At 36.1% G+C, this 23,289-nt stretch overlaps 1 protein-coding gene across 3 annotated transcripts; it reads left to right on the plus strand.

The window, feature by feature from the left end:
- Positions 1–488: 488 nt before the first annotated feature.
- Positions 489–23,287, plus strand: DYNC2LI1 (dynein cytoplasmic 2 light intermediate chain 1). 3 transcript variants are annotated; one of them, XM_057407499.1, is made up of 13 exons: positions 489–611; positions 1,358–1,475; positions 2,719–2,753; positions 3,044–3,113; positions 4,101–4,189; positions 6,061–6,247; positions 8,681–8,749; positions 9,997–10,074; positions 11,549–11,625; positions 11,977–12,047; positions 12,481–12,578; positions 14,402–14,494; positions 23,093–23,287. In XM_057407499.1, exons 1-13 carry the CDS (start codon positions 598–600, stop codon positions 23,159–23,161), a joined length of 1,068 nt encoding a protein of 355 aa, XP_057263482.1. In that variant the 5' UTR covers positions 489–597; the 3' UTR covers positions 23,162–23,287. The 3 variants fall into 3 exon arrangements, with proteins under 3 accessions (XP_057263482.1, XP_057263480.1, XP_057263481.1); XM_057407497.1 differs by lacking the exon at positions 23,093–23,287 and adding an exon at positions 21,656–21,887; XM_057407498.1 differs by lacking the exons at positions 9,997–10,074; positions 23,093–23,287 and adding an exon at positions 21,656–21,887.
- The last annotated feature ends 2 nt before the right edge of the window (positions 23,288–23,289 follow it).

Here is a 23,289-nt window from a genome sequence, read left to right on the forward strand (position 1 = left end):
ACTTATCAGGGCATGGGAACTATGTCAGGTCTTGTCTCACTCCCTCCACTGCTAACAAAGCCATCCTGGGGACTGTTATCAGAAGCCAATGTTTAAGGCTGAGGTAAAATAAAGGACACCCTCCAGTTATGACATAGTTATTAACCCCTGGCCTTCTCCACAGCTGAAGTACTTTACATCTTCAGAACAAGCTCTATAGTCGAGGTCCCCCAAGGACTCGCACCGCCAGCTCCGCTCACTCTGGTACCAAGCCGGGGCTGCGGGTCCCATGGTTCTGCACTCACCTCAGGGGCGCGGCGGCCACGGCCCCCGAGGCGGCTGAACCCGCTGCAAGCGCTGACAACCCTCAGAGAAGCTCCCGGCCGCCGCACTGCTCTCGGTTAAGCCGAGAACCCCCCATCCACCGCCGCCTCCACTGCCACCGCCTGGGCAGCCGCCGCCAGCGCCGGGCATAAAGCGGGAGGGGAGGCGGAGCGAGGCAGCGGCTCGGCCCCGCTGGGAAGCGCCTCCGTTCCCCGGTCCGCGGAACTACACCTCCCAGCGTGCCCTGCACGGTTCCTATGGCAACGGGGAGCCAGGCCCGGGCCTCGAGGAGCGATGGCCAAGGCTAGGTAACGGGGAGCCCTGTCCGGGGTCGGTGAGGGGGTTCGCCCTTTCTGCCAGGTGGGGAAGTAGCCAGCGGCGGGGAGGACAGCCCGTAGGAGAGAGGGAGGCAGGCAGGCGGGTACGAATGCGGGCAGGCTGACAAGGGGCCGTTTCGGCCTCTGCCCCCGAAAGCCAGCGGGGCCGGGGATGGGACGGGCGCACGCCTGCCCCTTGATGCGCGGAGCCTGTGGCTCCTGTCTGGGACCCCATAGAAAAGGGGTTCCCTACCGTAGAAATCCAGCTCCACCGCCCCGCACGTGGCCTTAGGGGAACCTGAGAAGGAGCAGCCCTCGCTGCCCTGAGCAGTAGCTTCCCTGGGAAACCGAGGGCACCTGGGCTCCTCCCGTTGCCAGCAGCCGGGAGCTCCCGGCTGCAGAGACCGCCAGCCTGGCCCGCAGGGCGCTGTGAAAAGCCTTCATCGTCAGAAAACCTTTTAAAGGTACCTTGAACGCGCTCAAAACGAAGTCTCCTGCCACACAACTGGTACTCACTCAGCGTGTGCCGCAAGTGGCTGCTGGGGTAACCTGAGGACTTGTGCTTAACTTGGTTTTGTTAGAAAAAGTACCTCGACAGGCAGAGGGCATGTGATGTGAAATAATAAATAACAGGAATAATAAACCGCAATACCCTTCATTTATAGGTATTTTCTGGAATTATGGTCTAGGGTATGCTGTTTTTCTTGGATGACACTCGTTTTGTTTTTTTCCGCTAGTGATACTTTGTGGGATCTTGCTATAGCTGAAGTGGAGAAGAGAGAAAAGGCTGACAGCGATGGCAAGCGTGCAGAAGTTTGGGAAAGATCAGTATTATTTATGGGAAACAAAAATGGGGTAATGCTAAATACTGTGCAGTTCTGTGCTTTCTGGACATAGTTTGTGTCAGGGAATATATTTGGTATTTTCAGATACTAAGGCTAAAGACAAAATACATGTTCTCGTTCTGCAGAGAGTGGTCATTCCACAAAGTGTGGACCAATTAGATATTATTACAATTCAGAAATTCAAGTTTATGGTTTGGAATGTCAAAACTTCAACCATTGGTATCAATAATATGCTTATTCTTTGAGCTTTGGCTTCATTAATTTTGTTTAAAAAGTAACTGCTGGAAATACTGCTACTCTCTTCACTTGTTTGACATGTCAAATTTCCCATTGTAGAGGTTTAACTGGTAACAATCCAATATAAGTGCATTGTTACCAGTTTTGTTGTAGATAGAGGCCTTGAAATCCAGCTACGAATTGTGCTTGTATTATGTCAGACCTAGCTGAACATGCCTTGTCAGTGATTACAAACTCATGATTCCACATGCCTAAGGCTGTTTTAACTCATTGTCCCAGTAATGTTTGATCATTAATAATTTCTTATTTTCTTTTGTTAGCATTTATTTGTAAAGTAAATAAGGAAATATTTGCCTTTTTGACCAAGTGAGTCATAGTTTTAAGAAAACAATTTTTATTTTAGAAGGTTTGGTGTATGTGCAACCTCCTTATCAGCAATTTTTAAAATACCTTTTTCAGTGAAAATACAAGGACTTTTCAGATTTACCTGAAATTCACTGATTTTTTGACATAGGAAAGGACACATAAGTTAACCATAGAAGTGCTAGCCCCTTTAGTGTAGGATGGTACTCAATGTCTGAATTTCAACAGTGTAAAACACATTTTTCTGTATGTATATTTGTATTTTAAACATTCTTTTTATTTCCATCTCATTGGTAATAATTAATTCCAGTGGAAACCACACATTACATAAATGTATTATTAAAATTAAAAACTATTAAGCAATTTAAGAGAGTTGGCCAGGTTAATCACTAATGTCTAATTTTAAGCACACTCTTCTTTTTACTGTGTTTGTCATCTCTATTAGTTTATAATTGCAATAATGGTAGTGTACCTTGATTCTGACAGAAGGCTGGCAGTTCAGTTTCCACTTTAGGGCTACAAACAATTACAGGAGTTTACACTTTTCCAGTACTTTATTATTGGAACATTAAATGAGTGAGTTTCATTTAGCAATACAACTTTTATGCTTTAATGAGAGTACAATAGGGGTCTTCTTTGTTTTTAATTTCCAGGGAAAGACTACTATTATACTGAGGTGCCTCAAGAGGTATGTGTTAAATTTTTAAAAGTTGTTCTAAAAGTAATTTTAGAAGTAGTTACTACCTGTCATCTGAGCCCTTCAGTCCTCCTCTTCCAGTATTTGGCCATCTATTCAGGTTGGGACTGCTACTCCTCCTGTCGTCACCAAATGAGACCTGTTGTCTTAAAGTGTCCTCTCTGTACTGCTGTTTGTAAGCCAAATTCTGAACTGACTGATAAATATAATTTAGTAACTGCAGAATTAACTGTCTTTATTTAGAAGATCTTGACAAAATGAGCTTATTTTTCCTTACATAGGGAGGAGATTCCAAAGCCGACTTTAGCCTTGGAATATACTTTTGGAAGAAGGGCAAGGAGACCCGATACAGTGAGTATCTAGAAATTACAGTTTACCATATCTTTGTATATATTTACACACACATAGAAATCATATATATGTTTTGGTTTTATGTATAAGAATTTTAGCTTATTGTTTGTGAAACATTTATCTAAATTAGCTAGCTTAATTTTCTGTTTCAATCTATAATATGTTTATCCCTCTCACTAAAATACTGTAGATCAGAGACAAAAGTATAGACCAAAACAATCAGATTAGTCTATAAATGCTACCTTGTTTGTTGTGTTTGAATGCTTTTATTTTCCCATTGTAACATAGTATGCACACTTTTGTCTTTGAAATGCAAACAGTATAAACCAATCAAGATATCTTACAACTAGTTTTGTGAGAAGAGCAGCTATCTTAGAGGATGTAAAATCATAATGAAATTGTGGGGCTATGTGTCTGTATCACTAATTTTTGTACTGCAGATTATATTAACAGAAATATTGAACCCATTTCCATCACAGCACAACACTGTCCAGCAGCAATAACTATTGTTGCAAGTTAATTGCTGTTTCTGTTACTGAAGTAGGGAGTGGAAAATCTGACTCTGAAAGATAAAAATCATGTAAAACTTTTCCTAGAAACTAAATGCTACAGTAGAGGTTCATTACTTTTCCAGTTGCAAGCCTCTCAAAAAGCATTGGTCTCGAGCTGCGATAAACAAAAAAAAAGGGAAGAGAACATAATTTTTCTATGTTTATTATTAATCATGTTGCTTCTTGACTTTTTTACTTTACCACAGTCATTTATCAAGACAGTCATAAGCATACCAGGAGTCTTTCATAAGTGTTGCATGGGATTTCTTTAACATGGGGAGTTTTCTATTTGGTTTTGGTTTTCAGAAAATACTAGTGAAATAATATATGTTCTTGTTCTGAGCCACTTGCATGAAAAGCCAGTTTATCAGGTGACGATCTTCTCTTGATGTTGCATGGAAGCACACATTTCTAACATAAAGAAACTCTTTTACAGCCTAAAGATGTAGCTCATTTTTGGGAGCTAGGTGGTGGAACCTCGTTAATGGAACTCATTCGAGTACCAATCACTAGTAACAGCATAAGGTAAGTGATTGCTATTAGCATTCCAAAGTTAATTCCAGGTTTCCTTCAAACTTAAGTAAATCTCTAGACCTTTTATTGTGGAAAACTCTTTCAAAATGTAAGATAGAACATCTATATTTTTTTCTAAAAAACATTGTAATAACCACCAGTACTTTGCTGACCTTCCTGTTCATAGTTCTCTCCTAATAAGGCAAGTTCTTCAGAATCTCCAACTAGAGGAAGCGATAACATGAACGAAATAGGTTGGCCTTAAGTAGCTAGAACAAGAAAAACGCACAAAGAGAAGACATTGTATCTTTATGCTCAGTGAAGAGCAGAAAAAGCAATTTTTTGTATGCCTGGGGCATGTGAAAAATAAAATCTTACTTCCTACTTCTCTATGCAAATGTAGATGGTACATCTGTGAAGAGCAGTATTTTAAAGTGAAAAATAAGGCAAGAAATTGTGACCAAAACAATGTGTTTTCTTGGAAGTGATGTGACCATCTGATGAGAAGATGAGTGAGCTTTAACTTCTATGGAAAAAAAAAGAGGGATACAATTATTATCGTGTACATTTCCTACTGTTTTGGCTATGGAGATAGTGCCATTATTTAGTGAGAGACTAAGAAGGAATAAAAAAAACTTCTGGGATGTGAAGCTTTTTGTTTCTAGAAGAGCTTGGGGGTAAAAATCAACTATAATTTTTCAGTTATTGTCTAAATGAACTTAACAGGGCTTCACCTCCATCAGTCTTTTCTTCCCTTTTTATTGATAAGGAATCTGCTCATGTGGATGATGTTAAGATTCTTTGATGGGGTAGCAACATTGTTCTGTAAGACCACTTCCGTTCATAAGGCGATATTTTAATATGCATAAATTCTACCATTTCAACTGAATGTAAGTGCTTTTCACTGGTTTTCCCATCTGTCTGTAGTCAAGCAAGTTCAGTGACTATATCTAGTTTCACCAGGAGACTGTTCACTGGATTTGTTTCCTCACAGCATTTTATAGTGAAAGTGGACATTCACTTTGCTCTGTAGTCTTTCTAATACCACTCTGGTCTGGAATCCCCCTTTTCAGATCAAGATGGAATGTGAAAGAAAGATTGCATATATTCGAATGGTTGCTTTTGCAATCTTCTTCTTTACAGTTGCACTTTAATGCAGTTTTGGGAGGCAGGGGTTTGAAAGGAAAGGAATTTATATGTAAAACATTTGTCACCATAAATGATGAAACATAAAATGTCACCATAAAACAAATGTCACCATAAAAGCCTCGTAATCACTAAGTACATCTTGAGTATTCTGAATTCTTCCGTTTATCTTTCAGAAGACTTTCTCATACACCCATTTGATGTTCCAGCTAATTGGCATGGTCCATGGAACAGAATACTGCCCTTAACCAGATTTTCCATTTCATATTACAAATGAATAATGAAAGTATTGAACTTCCTAATACATTAATGGTTGGGAAAGATCCTAACCATTTGCTAACGTTGCTTCATCTGGGATTGCAGAGTTATGAGATGACAGGGACATGTGATACTAGCAGGTCCCAGTCATACAGGAAGAAGGAGCTCAGGATATTTGCATATTTTTACTGCTTTGAAACACCGTCTACAGGCAGAAAGTTTGATATACACAGTCCCCCCAAAACTCTGATGGAAAGTTGCCAAAGTAACAGCTCTGAACAAGAGACAAGGGAAAGGTTTCTTCAGAACTCAGAATATCCTTAAAAGCTACTTTACTATGCCATCACATTTAATTCTATCTTAGCATCTATATTTTCACATTTGTTGCTTTCAGCATTTGTTCTACAGGTGTGATTGTATATGAAAATGTTGACTCTCTCATGCACTAAAGATTTGACCAAATCATGCTTTTTCATTAGGACATTTGCTGTAGTTCTTGTATTGGATCTGTCCAAACCTAATGAACTCTGGACTACTATGGAGAAACTTCTGCAGGTCACCAGGAACCACGTGAACAAAATTTTAGCCAAACTAGAAAAGACAAATCCTGAAGCAGCTACTGAAATTAAACAGAGGATGCGGAACAATCTGCAGAGGGATCATCCAGTAAGTTGCTTCTAATATTTTCTCCAGATGTCACAGGCCTTTATACAGTTAAAGATAATGCTTTTGAAAATCATAAACAACTCTTTTAGATTTTTATGCATGACTGAAAATCCATTTGATGTAGATGAACCTGTTCACCGGAAAATTATAGCAATTTAATAAAAATTCAATAAGAGCAGAAACAAGGAAAGAAGGTTTCTTATATCTTTTTGTTAGATATCTAATGTGATTGTTATGGCATGTTACACCAATCAAAAGAAATAGTTTTAGAGTAGCAGTTTGCTTCTCCCCCCCTCATCTTTTTAAAATGAAGATGAAAACTAGAATGTACAAAAGTCATCTAGCAAGAGACTAGCTGAAGGTACAAATTTAAGCAAAGAATATAGTTATAACAGCCATCAACATGACTATATACTTTGCATTTATTTAAATGTCTATCACAAACTCAATGCCTTTTGATAATCTGACAACTAATTAAATTATAAAGTTTCAGAAATGTTAACATCAGTCCTTTAAACATAATTGCTAACTAAATCTCTGGAAAAGCTAAACTAGATTATGCGCAATAAAAATGAAAAGTCATTGTGCATTAAACCTCTGCAAATGTTGTGTGTGTATAATCCATAAATAAGTATTCGACAGTTCAAAGACTTGGCACATAAATCTAGTGACTGTAACTTCTATAAAATGCTGCAATACAGCAAATGCATATATAGCTAAAAAATTTAAAGCTTAGACTTTATGAGAAAGCAACGTATGCAACACTCAGTAGATTTAGAATATAGGGTTTGAGATCTTCTGGATTATTATTTTATTTTTTACTTTTAGAGGAGGTAATTCAAAAAAAGAAAATACCTGCGAGCACACTTGGCAATAAATCATGACCACGGTGTTAAGTTTACATGTAGGGGCTTACATATCAGAAAACTGCAAGCTTTTTTCAGTGAGTAAAAATGAATAAGGCCATTAATTGTCAAGAAGAGAAGACTTACTATACTTGCCCTGTAGGGAATACAAATTATACCTTCTTAATTAAAATTGCTATTCAGCCTTCATTATCAAAACCAGAAGGAATGCAAACAAATGTTACGTTACTCCTTGGTTGTCTTTTTGCATCGTCGTTGTTCAAGAAAAAAAATTATGTCTATTTTATGGGAGAAAACACCATCTTTTTATTGTCAAAGTCAGTTTATTTGCCTTTTAGTAGCTAAATATATTTTTATGATAAACAGGAATTGATGAGGTTCTTACAGGGTTTTTTTAAAGATATATTCCATTGCCCTGGATAAAGAATTATTAACTATGATGATAAAGGATATCAGATGCAGACCTTGTTTATAATGGCTGAATGTACCTGAAATAGTCTATAGCCAAAATTAATTCCATAGTCAAAAGATGAATAGGGTCTAGTAGGCCAGTTTTAATGTTTCTGATGTTATCCAGAATTAATTTTTTCTTAGTTAAGAAACTATTTTTTTTTCAGGTCTCTATTCCTTATAACTAGTTCTAAATTATGATAATCTTGCTCAAAGCTTTTGCCTTGATATTGTATGAGTGAAGCCATTATTCTTCCTCTCAAAGCAGAGGACTTTCAGTATGTGCAGCTTCTTGCTAATACTCTGACTGTCATTTAACCTGTATGTGAAATACCTGGTTTTACAAGGGAAGAGTTAGGTCAGCCTCTGCTACAACACATCTCTTTGCCGCTCTGCTGCTACCAAACCAGTTTGACTAAATAATTGCGTGAACACATGAGGGGATTGTCTCATTTCATATGGGCTACAGGAAAACCTTCCAGATAACTTGAGAATTATTGTAATCTACTTATTAAAACTTTTATCAGAAGTTAGCTGTTTAACAATTAATGTTTTCATCCATTGGCATTTTCATGGTTGTTAAGTGACATTTCCTTTTTTCTGCTTGATATCAAACATTTGAAAATCACATTAAACATTTTTTAAGCATTTGGAAAATGTGATGTGGGGAGGACAAATGTGTGACACAAGCAAATCATTCAGCTTAATTTTCTTGAGCCTTTGTCTCTGTTACCTTGCCTATGATGCAAGGAGGGGGAATATGTAAAAAAGCTGGTTCTACTAATCCAGTGTGGCACCTGTTCTGAAAATACATGAGGTTTTTTTCCTCTCTTCCCATCTCATCTTGGAGCTGGAATGTATAGTGTAAGAGCCCTTTCATGCCGGTAAGTGTTCTGACTGCTCAGAGGGAACATTTCCTGACCATTTACAAAGAAAATGAGAATCTTGTAGAATATGGTATGGATATTGCATTAAAGGTGCTTCATCTAACTTAAGGTTTTGAAAAAAATAAAGCTTGTGTTCTGTGGATTAATTTTAGTCCCTTTCAGTTGTTTTAACAGTTGCAATCTTCTACAGTTTGTTTACACTGTTGAACTGTTGCATATTTGTTTAATAGGATTATGAGTTAGTTGACCCTTTTCCAATACCTTTGGTGATAATTGGAAGCAAATATGATATTTTTCATGTAAGTAATACTTAATTTTATTTTATTTTTATAATAATGAAAAGATTCCTAGTAAAGATTCTATATAATAAAATTTTTATAATAGTAATTATTTGAACAAAAGTATGGCCAAGTCAGTCTTCTTCCACCAAAAAATCTTTCCATCCAGCAGCATTAAGGAAGACCTACTGTCATTCCTTTACAAAACATTCCCACTCTGATGATTTTTGAGATGTACTTGGAAAATGTTGAGATATAAGTTGCTGCAGGCTAAAGAGCGAAGCAAGAAAACAACATGTTGGTGACTTTCTTTTATAATGAGATAAGTCCAGCTCCATGTGCCCCTTCTGACAGCAGCTTTAAGTTTATGTCAATAGAAGAGAGGCGTCTCCTGCCAGCTAGTCAGACTTTTTGGTAGTTGTGTCAGAACAAGCAGTAAACTATCATTTCCGTCTTGAGCTCTAAGTACTTTTAAGTTTCTAGAGGCAGTTTTAAAGCAGCACTTGATCGTGAGAAACTAGAACAGTATGTTTGATTTTTAGCTGCCGTGCTGGCAGCCTGAGCTTCTCTGGATGACTATATACTGCATTGGTACTTGGCTGAGTTACCTAATTCTTTATTAATAAGACACGTCTTTCATACTGAGTGTTTATGCTGTGCCATGACCTCTTTAAAAATCAATGACTCTAAGGTAACCACCATGGAGTAACAGCACTGTTCTTCTGGAGTCTATGAACAGACTCCTGCAGGCTTCACTGGGACCAGAGTTTTGCCCACTTTATCCAGGGAAGGCTATGTACATGATCTGATATTAAAGAAACAGTGATGAAAAGGTATTTTTATTTACTTTTCAAATCTTGCAGGTACTGGAACTTAGAGAACATTTAGCCAAAGCTGTACTGAAAGTTAAATATTTTCACAAAAAGAGAACTTACAGGCAGTATTTCTACTTCTAAAAATTTAAAACAAAATTAAACAAGTTAATAGAAAATTCAGTACACATTCCGCAATTAAGAAACTTTTCTGGACTAACATGTTGCCTGAATTAGGCTCCCTCTGAAAAAAGAAACAAAGAGAAATTGTGACATTTCCTTTCAGAGTAGGCTGTTACCGATTCTGTCTTAAGATATAATTATGCTGACAGCTGAAAGCCTCATATATTGTAGCCTAAGTGCATTGCAGTTTATTAAAGAAAAAAGTTAAAAGTTCTAACTGTAACATTTTGGGGTTTGTTTCTTTCACGTGTGTTCCAATATCAACTTTTTCAGGAGTTCGATTCTGAAGTGAGGAAAGTAATAAGCAAGACACTTCGATTTGTTTCACATTACTATGGAGCGTCATTAGTGGTGTGTATATTGACTTTCTAACTATGGATAGAGAAGTTAAGCAGTATTTGTGTTACAAAACAATGGTTTAAAAAAATAGATATGTAAAATTCCTGGAGGAAATGGATTTGTCTTACAGTACCTTTATTCACGAGCGAATCTGCCGGAATGGGTTACAAGTATTGGCAGGGGATGGATGGACGGATATAACTTGTGAACAAACAAACCAGATAATTATCAGTGTCAGCAAAAACTAAACACAAATAGTAATCTGTTAGCCAGCTCAGTTCCTCTATCAGTTTACTGCATGTCTGGAATTTTATTTTTTAATACAAGAAAGGAGGACAGGCAAAAGTGATCGCCCTCGATAGAATTGGAGAACTGGCCTTTTTGGTAAAAGCATGAATTTATGTCTCATGACCTGGCTTTAGTAGAGTTAAGAACTTTCATCCAAGGGCTCATTTTCACAGCAGTTTGAGTAGATTATCACGCTCACAGTGTTGAAGAATAAAGGCAGGGATTTTTTTACATTAATAAGTAGGATCTGCCAACCATGAAGACAATGAAGCATTTATGTGGGTATATAAATTGATTTCAAGTTTAGCAGATCATCTTCTGAGTAAGAGCAGAAACATGCATGCTGAGGTTAATGCAAAAAAGCTGCCTCTTGGGCTCTTTTTACAACAGAAAATGGTTCTAATTGTATCAACCATCATTTATGTAATAAATAATATTTAATTGTGGCTTATTTTGATTAGCGATAACTTACATTGGTTTTAAATTCTTATGATCACAGCATGTCCTTTAAAAACAACTGATTGATGATTTATTTTTTAAAAAAGTATTTAAGCATTACTGTAGTTAAAAATAAAAGAACAGGAGCCTGAAACTGGCTGCTGAATCCTGATTCCCATTGAAATGAGTGGGAAAAACTTAATTTCCCCCAGTAGGGATCTGACTTCTTTCTCTAAGACATGAATCTGTTAGGATACAAAAGCCCTTGGACATGAGTAAGCATGATGTTTGAGAAGATATTCTGGGAGCTGCTTTCAGATAAATCTGTGCCAGTTCTGCCACTATCAAGTTGCTTTTATGTTGTGTGAACAATTTTATAGTTATTCATAATATTTGTATTTATGGTATTCTGGATAATTTTTTATGTCATTTAAATCTTAACTGATTCATCTTGGGCAAAAGCTTTGTCTCTTAATGTACATGTTTCAAAAGTTTGAATATTTTAAAATTTGTTCTTTAATCTTTATTTATGTTATTTTTCATTTACGCTTTCTTGATCTATATATCCAGTGACAAATACATTCATGTTTTGGGAAGGGAAGATGAGATATTTATTCTAGTAAATTCACTGAACGTATACCAAATTTATTGATGTCAGGATTTAGCCAGGCTCTATCTGAAATCCTCTACGTAGATGACATAATGTAATATTTCTATGATGGAAGATCATAATATATGTTTTGTTTTCTGATTCATTTAGTTTACCAGTAAATCTGAGGCTCTCCTGCTGAAAGCCCATGCTCTTATTAATCACTTGGCATTTGGCTATGATAAAAGGTAACATAATTATTGTCCAACTGTTTTATGTCTTGCCCAGAGTCTAAAAGTACTTAATAAAAATGTTTTAATCACCAGACCTTTTTTTTTTTTCTTAAATATGATCTCTCTCCTTATTCATGGAGTTTGACTCCTGGCTCAATTGCCTGTCTCTGCATAGGACAGTGATAACTCCTTGGTTTTGATCCCAAAACATGGATTAGAAACATGGTCACCACTAGAATTGAGTAGATTTTTATTTCCATTTATTTGTATTAAAAGCCCAGTAAGAATCTGGTCTTGGCTAGAATAATGTAATTTTTTTGTTGAATGCTAAATGCTCACTTACTACATTTTCTTTTTTCTGTTTAGCAAATCTGTATCAGTGGATCACAGCAAACCTCTGTTTATACCAGCAGGCATGGATTCGCTGAGCCATATAGGTTAGGACATCTGTTCATTGTATTTGTTGCTTAATTGTTTTTTAAAACAAGAAAAAAAAGTTAAGAAAATAAAAACTAAAGTTAAATTCAGTTCAGCATCAGTTTTAACAGGTTATTGAAGGGAAATTGCTTAGAAAGTTTGAAATTATCATTCAATATGTATAGTACAGGGAATTACTTTGTTAGGTAGTTAAATAAACTATTGGGACTACTTCAAATAGTAAAGCACCAACAAGCTTAGATCTGAAAGAAAATATAATATACAGTACCACTCAGCCCTTTTCATGGTAGGAGATCAATGTTTTTTCAAACTTGTTGGAGCTTGTCACTGTAGAATATAAAACATCGTTAGACAGGTCATTATCCACAATTGTTTGACAATTTCTGTTGTTATGACAACATACATCACTTTGTGCTCTGTCGTAATCCTTAGGACCACCACCTGCCTCTGACAGTGATATTGCAAAGCTGTGTGCAAACACACCTTTGGAACTGTGGAAAAAAGTTTTTGAGAAAACATTTCCTCCCAAGGTAGGTACTTACATGTCTGCAGCACAGCCTCCTTCCTCATATAACAGTAGTAATACCAGCTACTGATTTTTGTCTTTCAAATCCAGTGACTGGCATTTCAGTCTCACTTAGCAGTTCTGTTCCTTCCAACCTTTTTAATTCATACATTTTTAAAGGTCCACATTTGTATGTAGTGGTCATTCAATTATTATCTTCTATATCTTCAGTCACCTTCCTACATTTAGTAATAATGAAAGTACTGAAGTCATCTGTTTTCTTCCAGAGTTATAGCATGACCTTTCATTATATCGAGAGACAAGCTGTACTGTGGTTTTGGAATTTGATAAGGTGACATATCCCCTAATAACCAACCCAAATGACAGTGATATTCCAAGGGAAGAGCTCTTCCTGGCTGCAGCAAGCTGCTCATCCTTGTTCTTCTAGGGCATGAGGCTTTGAATGTGTTAAAGTTCTTTGCCAAATCATGTCATTTTGCTATGGGAAGTGGTTGGATCTGCAAGGAAATCTGAGTCCCTTGGCACCTGCGTAGTGCTAAATCTTGTACATATTTCAGAAGGTTTTTTTGTCCCAAGAGGCAACCTCCCAAATACTTCTCCTTGCTTACTCAACTGTATCACAGATATTTAGCCCTGACCATTTCCTGCTCTACGTCATATCTGGGCAGGCAAAGAAGTCAGGGCTTCAAAACTGTGCCTCAAATTACGGTGTGCAAACAGGACTTTTTCTAGTTTTCAGTGTATGGATCTCCATTCTTGGTAAGAAGAAATCTGAATTCACCCTTTCCACTCACTTGGCTGCTACACAGCAAAGCCTACAAATTATTTCAGGTGGTTTGTGAGCAGAACAAATTATCACTACGATGCTGTTCTCAGTACAGTATGGCTCAACATGATAGAGACTAAACTTTACTTTTCAGAAACTATACAGAACTATTATTCTTCATGTTGATATCCTCATAGTGTTAAAAACCACAATAAACAGACACACGTCTCCCAGTAACTCCTGAACTCCTTCTGAAACAGCTGGAGAAATTAATAGATTTCTCATCTTGGAAGCTCCATTAGTGTTCTAAAGTAACAGTCTAATTAAAGAAGATTTAAAAATGTGCCAAGTAGATTCCCAGATTTCTGGTTTGGTTCCAAAATATGCTTTAAACTCTAAAGCTGTTTTTTTTATGCATTATACATTTCTTTTTCCATTGACTCATCTAATAAAAAGTATAATTGTGTCATTCATATGATTGCCTTCTTGCTACTTTCCATTTGGTATGAGTAAGGAGAAATGTGCAGGACAACATTTAAAAAACCCAAACAACTCCTCATTTGATAGTGTTTCTTTCTATTCATGTACTTGCTTCTTTGGAATTAAAGTTATAGTTCCCTCAGGGTTAGTAAATGAAAATTCAGGTATTTGGGAAACAAATAGTAATCAATTTCTCAGCTATTGGAGTAATGCTTCTGGTAACTGGAACTGAATTCTACTCCTGAGTAGTAAATGCTCTAGCAAGAGCAACCTTAACTACACCCAAATGTCAAGGGCCAGAAAAGATATTTTCATTCTGAGGAGAACACCTACCAAATAAGTATATTTTCTTTCCTTTCAGATCTAGCTGCACTATTACTTTCTCATCATTTTATCAATCTAAGATTATTTGTTTTAACCTAATCTGTGTCCTATAGCACAAAATTTTTCCATATATGCAAGATTTTAATACATTTGTATTAAAAGCAAATAATTCCATTAGATCTACAGCATGGCATTTTCTTGTTAGAAGAACAGAAGATAGATTTTATCATTTGGGGTTTTGTAATTTCTCCTTTTAGAGTTCCAGTGATTTACAAGATACAAGGGACCCTGCACAGGATTTACAATATGCCGAGCATGAAGTTGACGTTATGAGAGCTCAGAAAAAACAGGTTTGTGGCTGTTCTCCAGTTGCTGTTCAGAGTCAAGTATTCCAGAACCACCAGCATTGCTGAATTAGCTTATGTAGAATATGGTCAAAGTCCCATTTTTGCCTTTAAATAACTTCAACTTCAGTTCACAGGTTAGTAGTTGGTTGGCCTTTTTTCCATTGGTAGACATTAAGCTGGTAGAGAATTGTTAGATCTCAAAATTTTGGCTCTGTAGTTTCTCTAGAAATTAATAATCCAAATTTTCTCTATAACTCTTCCAGGATTGTTTCACTAAAATAATACTGAAGCAAAGCTATGATGCTTTCTTAGCAGTAATTTCTTAATTTCTGCACCCTGTACTCTTATTTGAGGTGGAGTAGCAGAAAGTCTAGGAAGTGGTGTCAAGGTTTGGGGTGGGGGCTATTTATCTTTTTTATTTTTGTCTTTCTCCTTCAAAATCCTTTATTTAAACTGGTACTGAGATGATTTAAAAGGTACTGAGATGATCACATTTCTGACTCAGGTTTGCAGGCTATGTATGTTTTACCTTAAATAGAGGGAACAAAATTACTCCATATAGTGGTATTTGGCTTATCCCCTGAATTCTGGGAAAGACCTTTAGTAGGGAAAGGGTCTTTTTTTTTTCCTCTCATTAATTTTAAAGGTTTTCGGCATTTCCTTATATTTGTGATGAATTGATTTTAGGGAAAAATTCTGTGGCAAACTAGAGGAAGGTTAGAATATTGCCTTACAGTTATCAGTGTGTAACATCACATGAGTAGAAATACTGTATATAGTCTTCATTGATATCACAGGTATGGGTCTGTTAAAATCAGTCCAAGATGTGTGTGTTTTTCTTTGTTTGGAACAAATGAAATGTTGAACCTGGAATGAATGCTGAACCTGGAAACTCTCTATTTCATATAGATTCAGTTGTTTCACACACAGAAAATTTTTTGCTAGAATGACTGAGAAGCATTCCACTCTCTTCTCACAGCTTACAGATGGGCTATTTGTGCACCATTTAAATTCTTCATGGACCAAGTTGCTGCAGTTAAAGGAGGCTTTCCAAACAGTGCTTTAAGATGATGGATTGCACCAGCCTAAATCTTTTACAGACCCCCACCCTTCAGACGAAAGGCAGTTCTATTGAATTGCACTGCAGTTAATCTCACATAACCCCAAAATACACAGCAAACTTCATCTGTTTGCATGCTTGTAAAAGAAAGCTAAAGGATTAGGTTATAATTGCTGTCATGTCTTTGTAAAGTTTTGTTAGATTGTATAAGGCAGTAAACACATAGGTACCTGATCCAAAGAAATATGTTAATAATATAAGTAATGAAGCAATTTCAAGAGTCCCCTGCAGTCTTTCAATTCACACACTACCTGTAACGTCCTGTTAATGTAGGTATCAGTTCTGAAGTTTTTTCACATCAAGAGCAGTCTTAGAAATCCTAGAAATTTGTAAAGCACATTGCGCTTGGAATTCATAATGTAATCGCTTACTCAGTATATCTCTATATCTCAAAATAACTATATGGTGTAATACGTTTGTTAAGATAATGCTTATGTCTTGCAAAAGAACACACTGATTTGCATTGGTGAAATCATACAGGAAATTATCAATTTTCCATTTTTAAATAAAAAAGGCTTTTAGAATCTTAATCTGTTCAAGGGCATTGCAAACCAGTGTAGCTTCTTTTAGTTGGACTACTAAAAGCAACTTGAGCATTAAAGAGAAAATTACTTTTGTTATCTAAAGCTGTATCCTAAACTTCTCTATTATAAAGTTCAATTTTACATGATTATTTGCTGTTATTGAAATGTTTTATACTCCAAGAATTTTATTCAATTTGAAATGCACCAAGATAGCAATAAACATCTAGAAGAACTCTGTAGTTGCAGTGATTCTTGAAGTGTCTATGAAAAGTGGCAATACAAAAATCCAATTTTTAAAGCAACATTTTAAATGCATCCCAAGTCAGATATTCTTTATAGAGTCTCATGATATCTATTGTGTAGGAGGAACGGTATATCAAGATGTTTAATATGCAACATGTTGCTAATGAAATCATGGGACATAATACAAAATGATGACTGTATATTTCAAAGTCATTTAAGTGCATGTTATCATTTTTCTCAGTTACTTCTGGTTAGTCAGTATGCCACTTTGGACTCTAGGTGATCACCAGTTTGCTTGTTTATCTCAAAGATAAGCTTTAAAGGAAGAGTAACCACAAAAATATGGCAACAGAAATAGGATATAGCCCTGTCAGTGAGTCCGATAGAAGAACTAGCGTGCCTGACTGACTCAGTCCTGATCAGGACTGTTCAATAATGCTGTAACAGATTTATAGATAACTGTGCCAGTTATCTATATAAAGCTTAATGAAATCAATTCCAAGTGTGTAACCTTGGTTGAAGTTTTTTTTGTCTGCCTAGCAGTCTAAAAGGTTAAATTCTTGAGTATAAGATTAAAAAACAGTTTAGACAGAAGAAAGTACAGAAACAAGAAAGTACCTGGCTCACTCCCATGTCCTAGCTGTCAGCTGGTATTTATCTGAGATGCTTTTTGGTTGTACAAGTTGAGAGTCCAGCTCATCAGCATTCTGCCACAGGAGTATTTTCTTTTAGGCCAGATTATTTTGCCTCCTTAATATTTTCAGAATTAACTATAAGATGTGCCCCTCTAGTTCTAGACGTTTTTGCTCTGGAAAGCTACCTGAGGCTGTCCTTCTTTCAGTGTGCCTTTGTTCAAGGCATAGCACGTCTCACTACATCTTTTCAGAATTCTTTTCCTGGTTTTTGTCCCACAGACACACAACATGCAGGTTTATATCAGATAGTGCTGTTGCGATTGCTCACTGCTTTTTTGGTCTCTGAAGAATCCAGCACCAGGGATGGTCTTGGAGTTTACGTTTTTAATGTATTTTTTAACTAGCAGGTTCTGTGCAGGAATTGCTGGAATTTTCAGCTCTTTTACAGGGGTTTCAAGATTAAAGAAAAACATTCATTTTGCATGTTCATTGGGCCTTATACGTGTACCTTGCTGTTAACTCTTCATAAAGTTCACATAAGGCATAAGCAACATGGTGAACTTGTCAGCCGTTGCTCTCCTTTCTCTGCTAGCTTTTTGGCTTATGATGCTTTAAGGTCACCTTAATTTAGCTACACACATAACTTGAATAAGAGTGGGATTAGAGCTGTACATAACACCACCTGCATCTGTGAGAACCTATGAGGGCATAAAGTCTTGTTCCTTAGTTCCTTCTAAATGTTTGTGGCAGAGAGATTGGCACATGAGGGCGCTTGCTCTGTTTTCTTCCTCTCTTCCACAGAAGCAAGTGCTCTAAATTGTCTTTTCGAAGGTGTATTTTTTTGTCCCAGGTCTTAGCTATCCTGTTACGCCTTGTACTGCTAATGCTCAGAATAGGTGTTTGGACCTTTTTCACCTGGCCATTTGACTGCAGCTTCATTTGTTGAAGCAAATGATAAAGTTGACCTTGAGCTCCGAGAACTGTATATCTCCCAGTCAAGTACTTAAGAAATCAGTGTCGTGCAATGCTGGAATTCACCTTGGCTGGTCCTTGTTACACAAAGGCATTACATTAAGGATTTGTGCCGTTTTTAGCTGAAGCCTAACGCCATAAAACATACCAAGGAAAAAGAAAATTAAGTGCCTGGTGGTGTTTGACATCAGTTGCAAGAAGTAATGAAAGCACATCTCAACAAAGAGGGCTGTAACTGTTAAGACTTTAACAAGTCATAAACAGAAGGGGAGGTTCTGTAACATCTTACGAGGAAGTATAGTCATATTTCCCCTAAAATAGAAGTGACCTAATTAAACTTGTCATTCACCACTAGAAGACATCTTGGTGTCAGATCTACAGCTGTCTTTTTGACATGGGGACTGTGCTGGCCAGCAGAATAAGAGCCATATTTTTTGAGCATACTTTGCTGACATGATCATACTTGGGAGACAGTTTCAGCCTCATTCAACAGAAGACCGCATATTGCATGGTGAACCTCCTTAGTCAGACCAGTGTTACTGGGCAGAGAAGTCTGACAGGCACTCTAAAATGGATAACAGAGCAGTAGCCTCTTCCATTTTCTCCAGCGGAGAAGTGTTACCCTTCATATTGAGGAGGAAAAGTTATTTAGGAGGTTTACTCAGCTGCCAAGAATAGGCTTTCTTGTTCACATGAAAACATGTCCAAATGGCTACAAAAGATAGTTTGTTTCTTTTTTTTAAGCCAACTTAAACAACATTATTACTGAAAAAAAAAGAGCAGTTACTAGATTTCCTACTGAAGCTTAGGTGCTTAAGATTTTTAATCTTTGGTTCAGTACTTGGCTATTTTTACCACGTTTCAAATTGAGGGCACTTTCAAGTGAGAAACTGCATGAAAGTCAAAATCCTATCATCAGTCCCTCAAAACAGAGGAAATGCAACAATTAAGGCTTTTCCTACAATCTTAATTTTTCCTCCTTGTTTGTAGACATTAATAGTATTGTCTTTAATTACATGATCATATACTATTTTGCTGATGTCTCAATTCAATTGTTCAGTATTTCTTTTCATCATTCTTATTCTTTGTGTACCTTATTTCTCAACCTGCCATTCAGACACTTCAATGAACACAAAAGTATTAATTTTTTTTTCTCTGAGAATGCGTGGTAATGTTATCTTATCCGAGTGCCTCACAAACATCAGTTAAGTCTTTCTTCCCAATCCCTTTATAAGATTAAGTGTGATCTTCCCTATTTGACAGATGAAGAATTTATAGAAACACAGAAGTACAGAAGCATTAAGGTTAAAAAAATCATTTCAAAATCCACTTTATGCCAGAGTTGAGACATGTAGGACAAGTTTCTAGCACTAATGATGTTTAAAGCACTGAGAGCACAGTGAAAGTATGTTTCAATTGCAGTTATTCATTCCTTGTAAATCTGACCTGTGCCCCCTACACTTGTTACCCAAACCCCAACATTTTGGCATACTTTGAGATATATTTTTTGGTGAATCTTCTTTCACTTTGGAAAGAGGATCTCTTAGTCTCTGTATCTGACTATACTGACTGTATAGTCGCAGTATATTCTATGTATGCTGCTTATGTTTGTAGTAGAGGACTCTGAGCAGGAAGGTACTCTTTTTCCAGAAAGGTGTTGGGGGTGTGTGTGATCTTTAAGCTGGATTTGAAAGATTTTTCCATTACATTTCTGACTTATAAAGTAAAATACATCCCTGTATTTTACATGAAAACTAAGGAAGAGCACTTTCCTTAATCACTGAATTTCTTAAAGATTATTTTTTTTTTTTTTTTTGGTAAATATTCCTCCATTTAATCACATTTTTCTTTCATTTCTCATTCTTTAAATGTTAGTCTTACCTAGGTATGCCTCCAAAATAAATATTTATAATTTTGTTCTGTACTTCTGTATGTAGTAGAATAGCTATACAGTTTTAAGATATGCTCTGGTTTTGATACTTTGCATTTCTGTGTTATTTTGAATTGCCTTTATACTGAACTGCCTTTCACCTAGCTAAAAGCATGGCAAAATAAATTCTGCTAAATTATTTGCCTGTTTCTTGAAACTGTTTAGTAAGATGATAAATCTGCAAGGCTAATTATTTAGGCAACACCTGTGGATATGACCCCCAGACGGCATTGTTGTTATATGTAGAATTTCATTGTCTAATTTTACTTCTTCCATTAGCCTTTGAGAAAGGGGTTAGAACTCGAATTATTTATTCAGCACAAATCAGGTAACATGTGCTCCTTAAAATATCACTGCTTTCTTTCTATTCCTAACTGTTGGCAAGTTTCCAACTGTTCAGTATGTTCTGAGATCATAATTACATTATAATAATAATCAGGGAGTGAAAATACTGAGTAAAGACTGGCTTAGAGATGGAAAAGTTCAGAAGTACTAGAGTTGTATTTAATAATGCAACTTAAGAGATTTAGCCTTCTTATACTTAATTGAACAAAAAGCAATTGTAGCACTAAGTTAATTTTTGCTGAAAAATATCTTCAGAAATAATTCCAGCATGCACCATTACATAAAATTCAGAAGATGAAACTGTTGTTTGGCAATGTTGCTAGAACCTTTTATTATAGGCTTCAAAATTCCCAGTAACACTTTTGACTGCAATGAGGTAATTTTTCTACCTTTCTAGTACTTGGCTGATGTCAAGTATAGCATAATGTAGACTGCCTCACCTTACATACCTAATTAACTTCATTTATACCTCCACAATTTGTGCCTCTGCTTGCTTTTACTAATCTATTTTCTATCTAGAAAATGTGTGATTTTAATTACCACATTGGGTTGGCATTTATTTTTACACACAGATGCTAACTGTTCAATCTACTGAACAGTAGCACCGGAAAGAATATTTTAGTTAATGATTGAAAAATAGAACAGAAGTAAAAGCATGGCATGATTTTCTGTCATGAGTAATACACTTCCTGAAAAACCTCAAGCAATGACGAATATTTGCACAATATCCAGCAGCTTAGGTTGAATAGATATAATAGATATGGTATGCTGATTTCATAAACACCCATTGCATTCCTTCAAAATATATTTCTGCTTACTGCTTTCTGGCCAAGCCTGTGTTCTAAAGGCTGGCTTTCTAAGGTCCACTGGTAGCTCTCTTAAGTTATCTCTACTGTTGACATGTAAGCTTAGGGAAGTTCATCTCTGTCCTGTGTTTAAAAACAAACCCAAAATAGGCTTTATTCTTCTAGTTTATTTTCTGTAATCTTTAGCAATTACTAATCCATTTTGCTTCTTTAAAGACCGTGACTTCATGTGTGTGCAACAGTAGTTTCTGTTGGGTAATTCTGGCTTCTGTTTTTAAAACATGGGTAGTGTTCCATTTCTGTGTGTTCATGGGGAGCCTGGTTTCTCCAAATGAATGTCAAGAAAATAATTTCTTCTTTCCTAGAAAGTCTCTAGGTTGAAATAAATAAGATCTAGCTCCCCATATGACAGCAAATGTAGCAGAATTTATAGCACTTTTAGTATGATTTTGTTAAAGATAAAAATATGTATAGTACTTTCTTTCTACAGTGATATTTGTACATGCTTTAAATGTTCAAATGGCAAATGTATGTATCTTACAGCTTTTAGAAATGAAATTAGATTAATATGTATGTGTTTCTGTTTTAGGAACTTGAACAATACAAAAGAAATGCCTCTAAATCCTGGAAAGATATGGATTTTGACTCTGATTGATGAACTGCTATAGGTGTCTTCAGTTTAACATTTACTTTTATAATTTTAACACTACACTAGCAAATTAACCTGATGCAGTTGAGAATATACAATATCAAAAATGCAAAAAGAGTATTTATTAAGCATTCCTGTTACTATTTTCAATAAAAAGATGTATATTCACTCAGTCCAAATTTAAGTGTGTCTTCCTACTAACACAGAGTTCTACAAAGTGGGGAGAAAGGAATTCTAGATTACTCAGAGATGGGTTTGAATATGAAGACTGGCATTAGTCAGTTTTAGCTATTTTTTAAGTTCTAACATGTTATATGGTATATTGTTGAATGCTTCCGCCCTCAATGTATTTAAATACAAACAATTTTTTACACCCAAAATAGGTTTCCCTTTGCAAATGCAAAGCTTAAGAATATCTTTGCATCATTATTTGATGCATTTCAATAGGATAGGTCCATGAACACTGGCAGAATAAAGTGGAATTAAAACCATGTTTAATCTGAATTCAAGAGTTTGCTTTATCTTTTTCATTATCATTAAGTTTGATTATTTCTTACAGTGTATAATGTTGCAATAACTTTGCACAAAAAGGCCAGGAAGTCAATCTAATCAAGTATAATTGATTCACTATCAGCCTAAGCTGGTGAAATGCTAGCCTCAACTGGAAATGGTTTTTTGTCCATGGGCACTTGCACTAATACAAGGTGGGCTGAATGTCTTGACAATATGCAAGTCAAGATCTGGATTAAAGGCAGAGGTGTCTTTTACAAGCTAAGACTTGACAGGCTAAATGTCTGAACAATCACTTGGCAGACCAGATTGTAAGAATATTCCCTAATGAACAACCCTACACATGCAGGAAAACGGGAAAGAAACTAAGGTGGTGTCTTTTCAGCTTTTTAAAGTTTGGTTTTTTTTTTTAACATACTTGTTCACCAGATGTTTTTCTGATAACATTTGCATCTCAGAATATGATACATAAAGACATTAGAAAAAAATCTTGACTTCAGGTGGAGAAATTGTGTTAACTCGAGGATTTAAAATTCTTACAAAGTGCATAATCTCAAAAATATCAAATTAGACTAAGTATATTATTATGGAATTTCAAGATAAAAATACACTTACCTCCCCAAAGAAATCTGTAGCTGTGCCTCTGTAATAATTTCTTCACCGAACATGAAAAGTCATTACAAAATTTAGGAATTCTGTCTGTTAGGCTTTCAATTTTGAGAGGTACTTAGATTTATTAAATGGATAAATTATGCTCCTTGGAATGTTAGTGATCCCATGAGAAGAATTTCCAATGATGCAAACTACATCACTTCCAAGAACCATAGTTAAATTGACATTTTATTAACAAATATTTTTTTGCTTTAGCAATTCACAAAGTGCTTCCAGAACAAGATTAGGAACTTGGTAATGAAAAGAAGGAACAGATATAAATAACTGTCTTCTCTTGATTTGCCATCATTTACAAGACAAAAACATGTTGGGTAAATTCTATATTGCTTAAAGGTCCTGTACTCGTTGATTGTACAGTATGCATAAGATTAAAGTGGAGTGATTTCTTGATT

This window comes from Pezoporus wallicus, unplaced genomic scaffold (genome assembly GCF_028554395.1).
Source record: "Pezoporus wallicus isolate ANWC-B61680 ecotype Strahan unplaced genomic scaffold, APGP_CSIRO_Pwel_v1 contig_8811, whole genome shotgun sequence".
Taxonomy (NCBI): domain Eukaryota; kingdom Metazoa; phylum Chordata; class Aves; order Psittaciformes; family Psittacidae; genus Pezoporus; species Pezoporus wallicus.

Bases quoted from the DNA above. Each gene is read 5' to 3' on its own strand.
- DYNC2LI1 (XM_057407499.1), top strand. The intron at 10,075-11,548 runs GTGTGTATATTG...TGATTCATTTAG, and splicing joins ACTATGGAGCGTCATTAGTG to TTTACCAGTAAATCTGAGGC. The intron at 12,048-12,480 runs GTTAGGACATCT...CGTAATCCTTAG, and splicing joins GGATTCGCTGAGCCATATAG to GACCACCACCTGCCTCTGAC.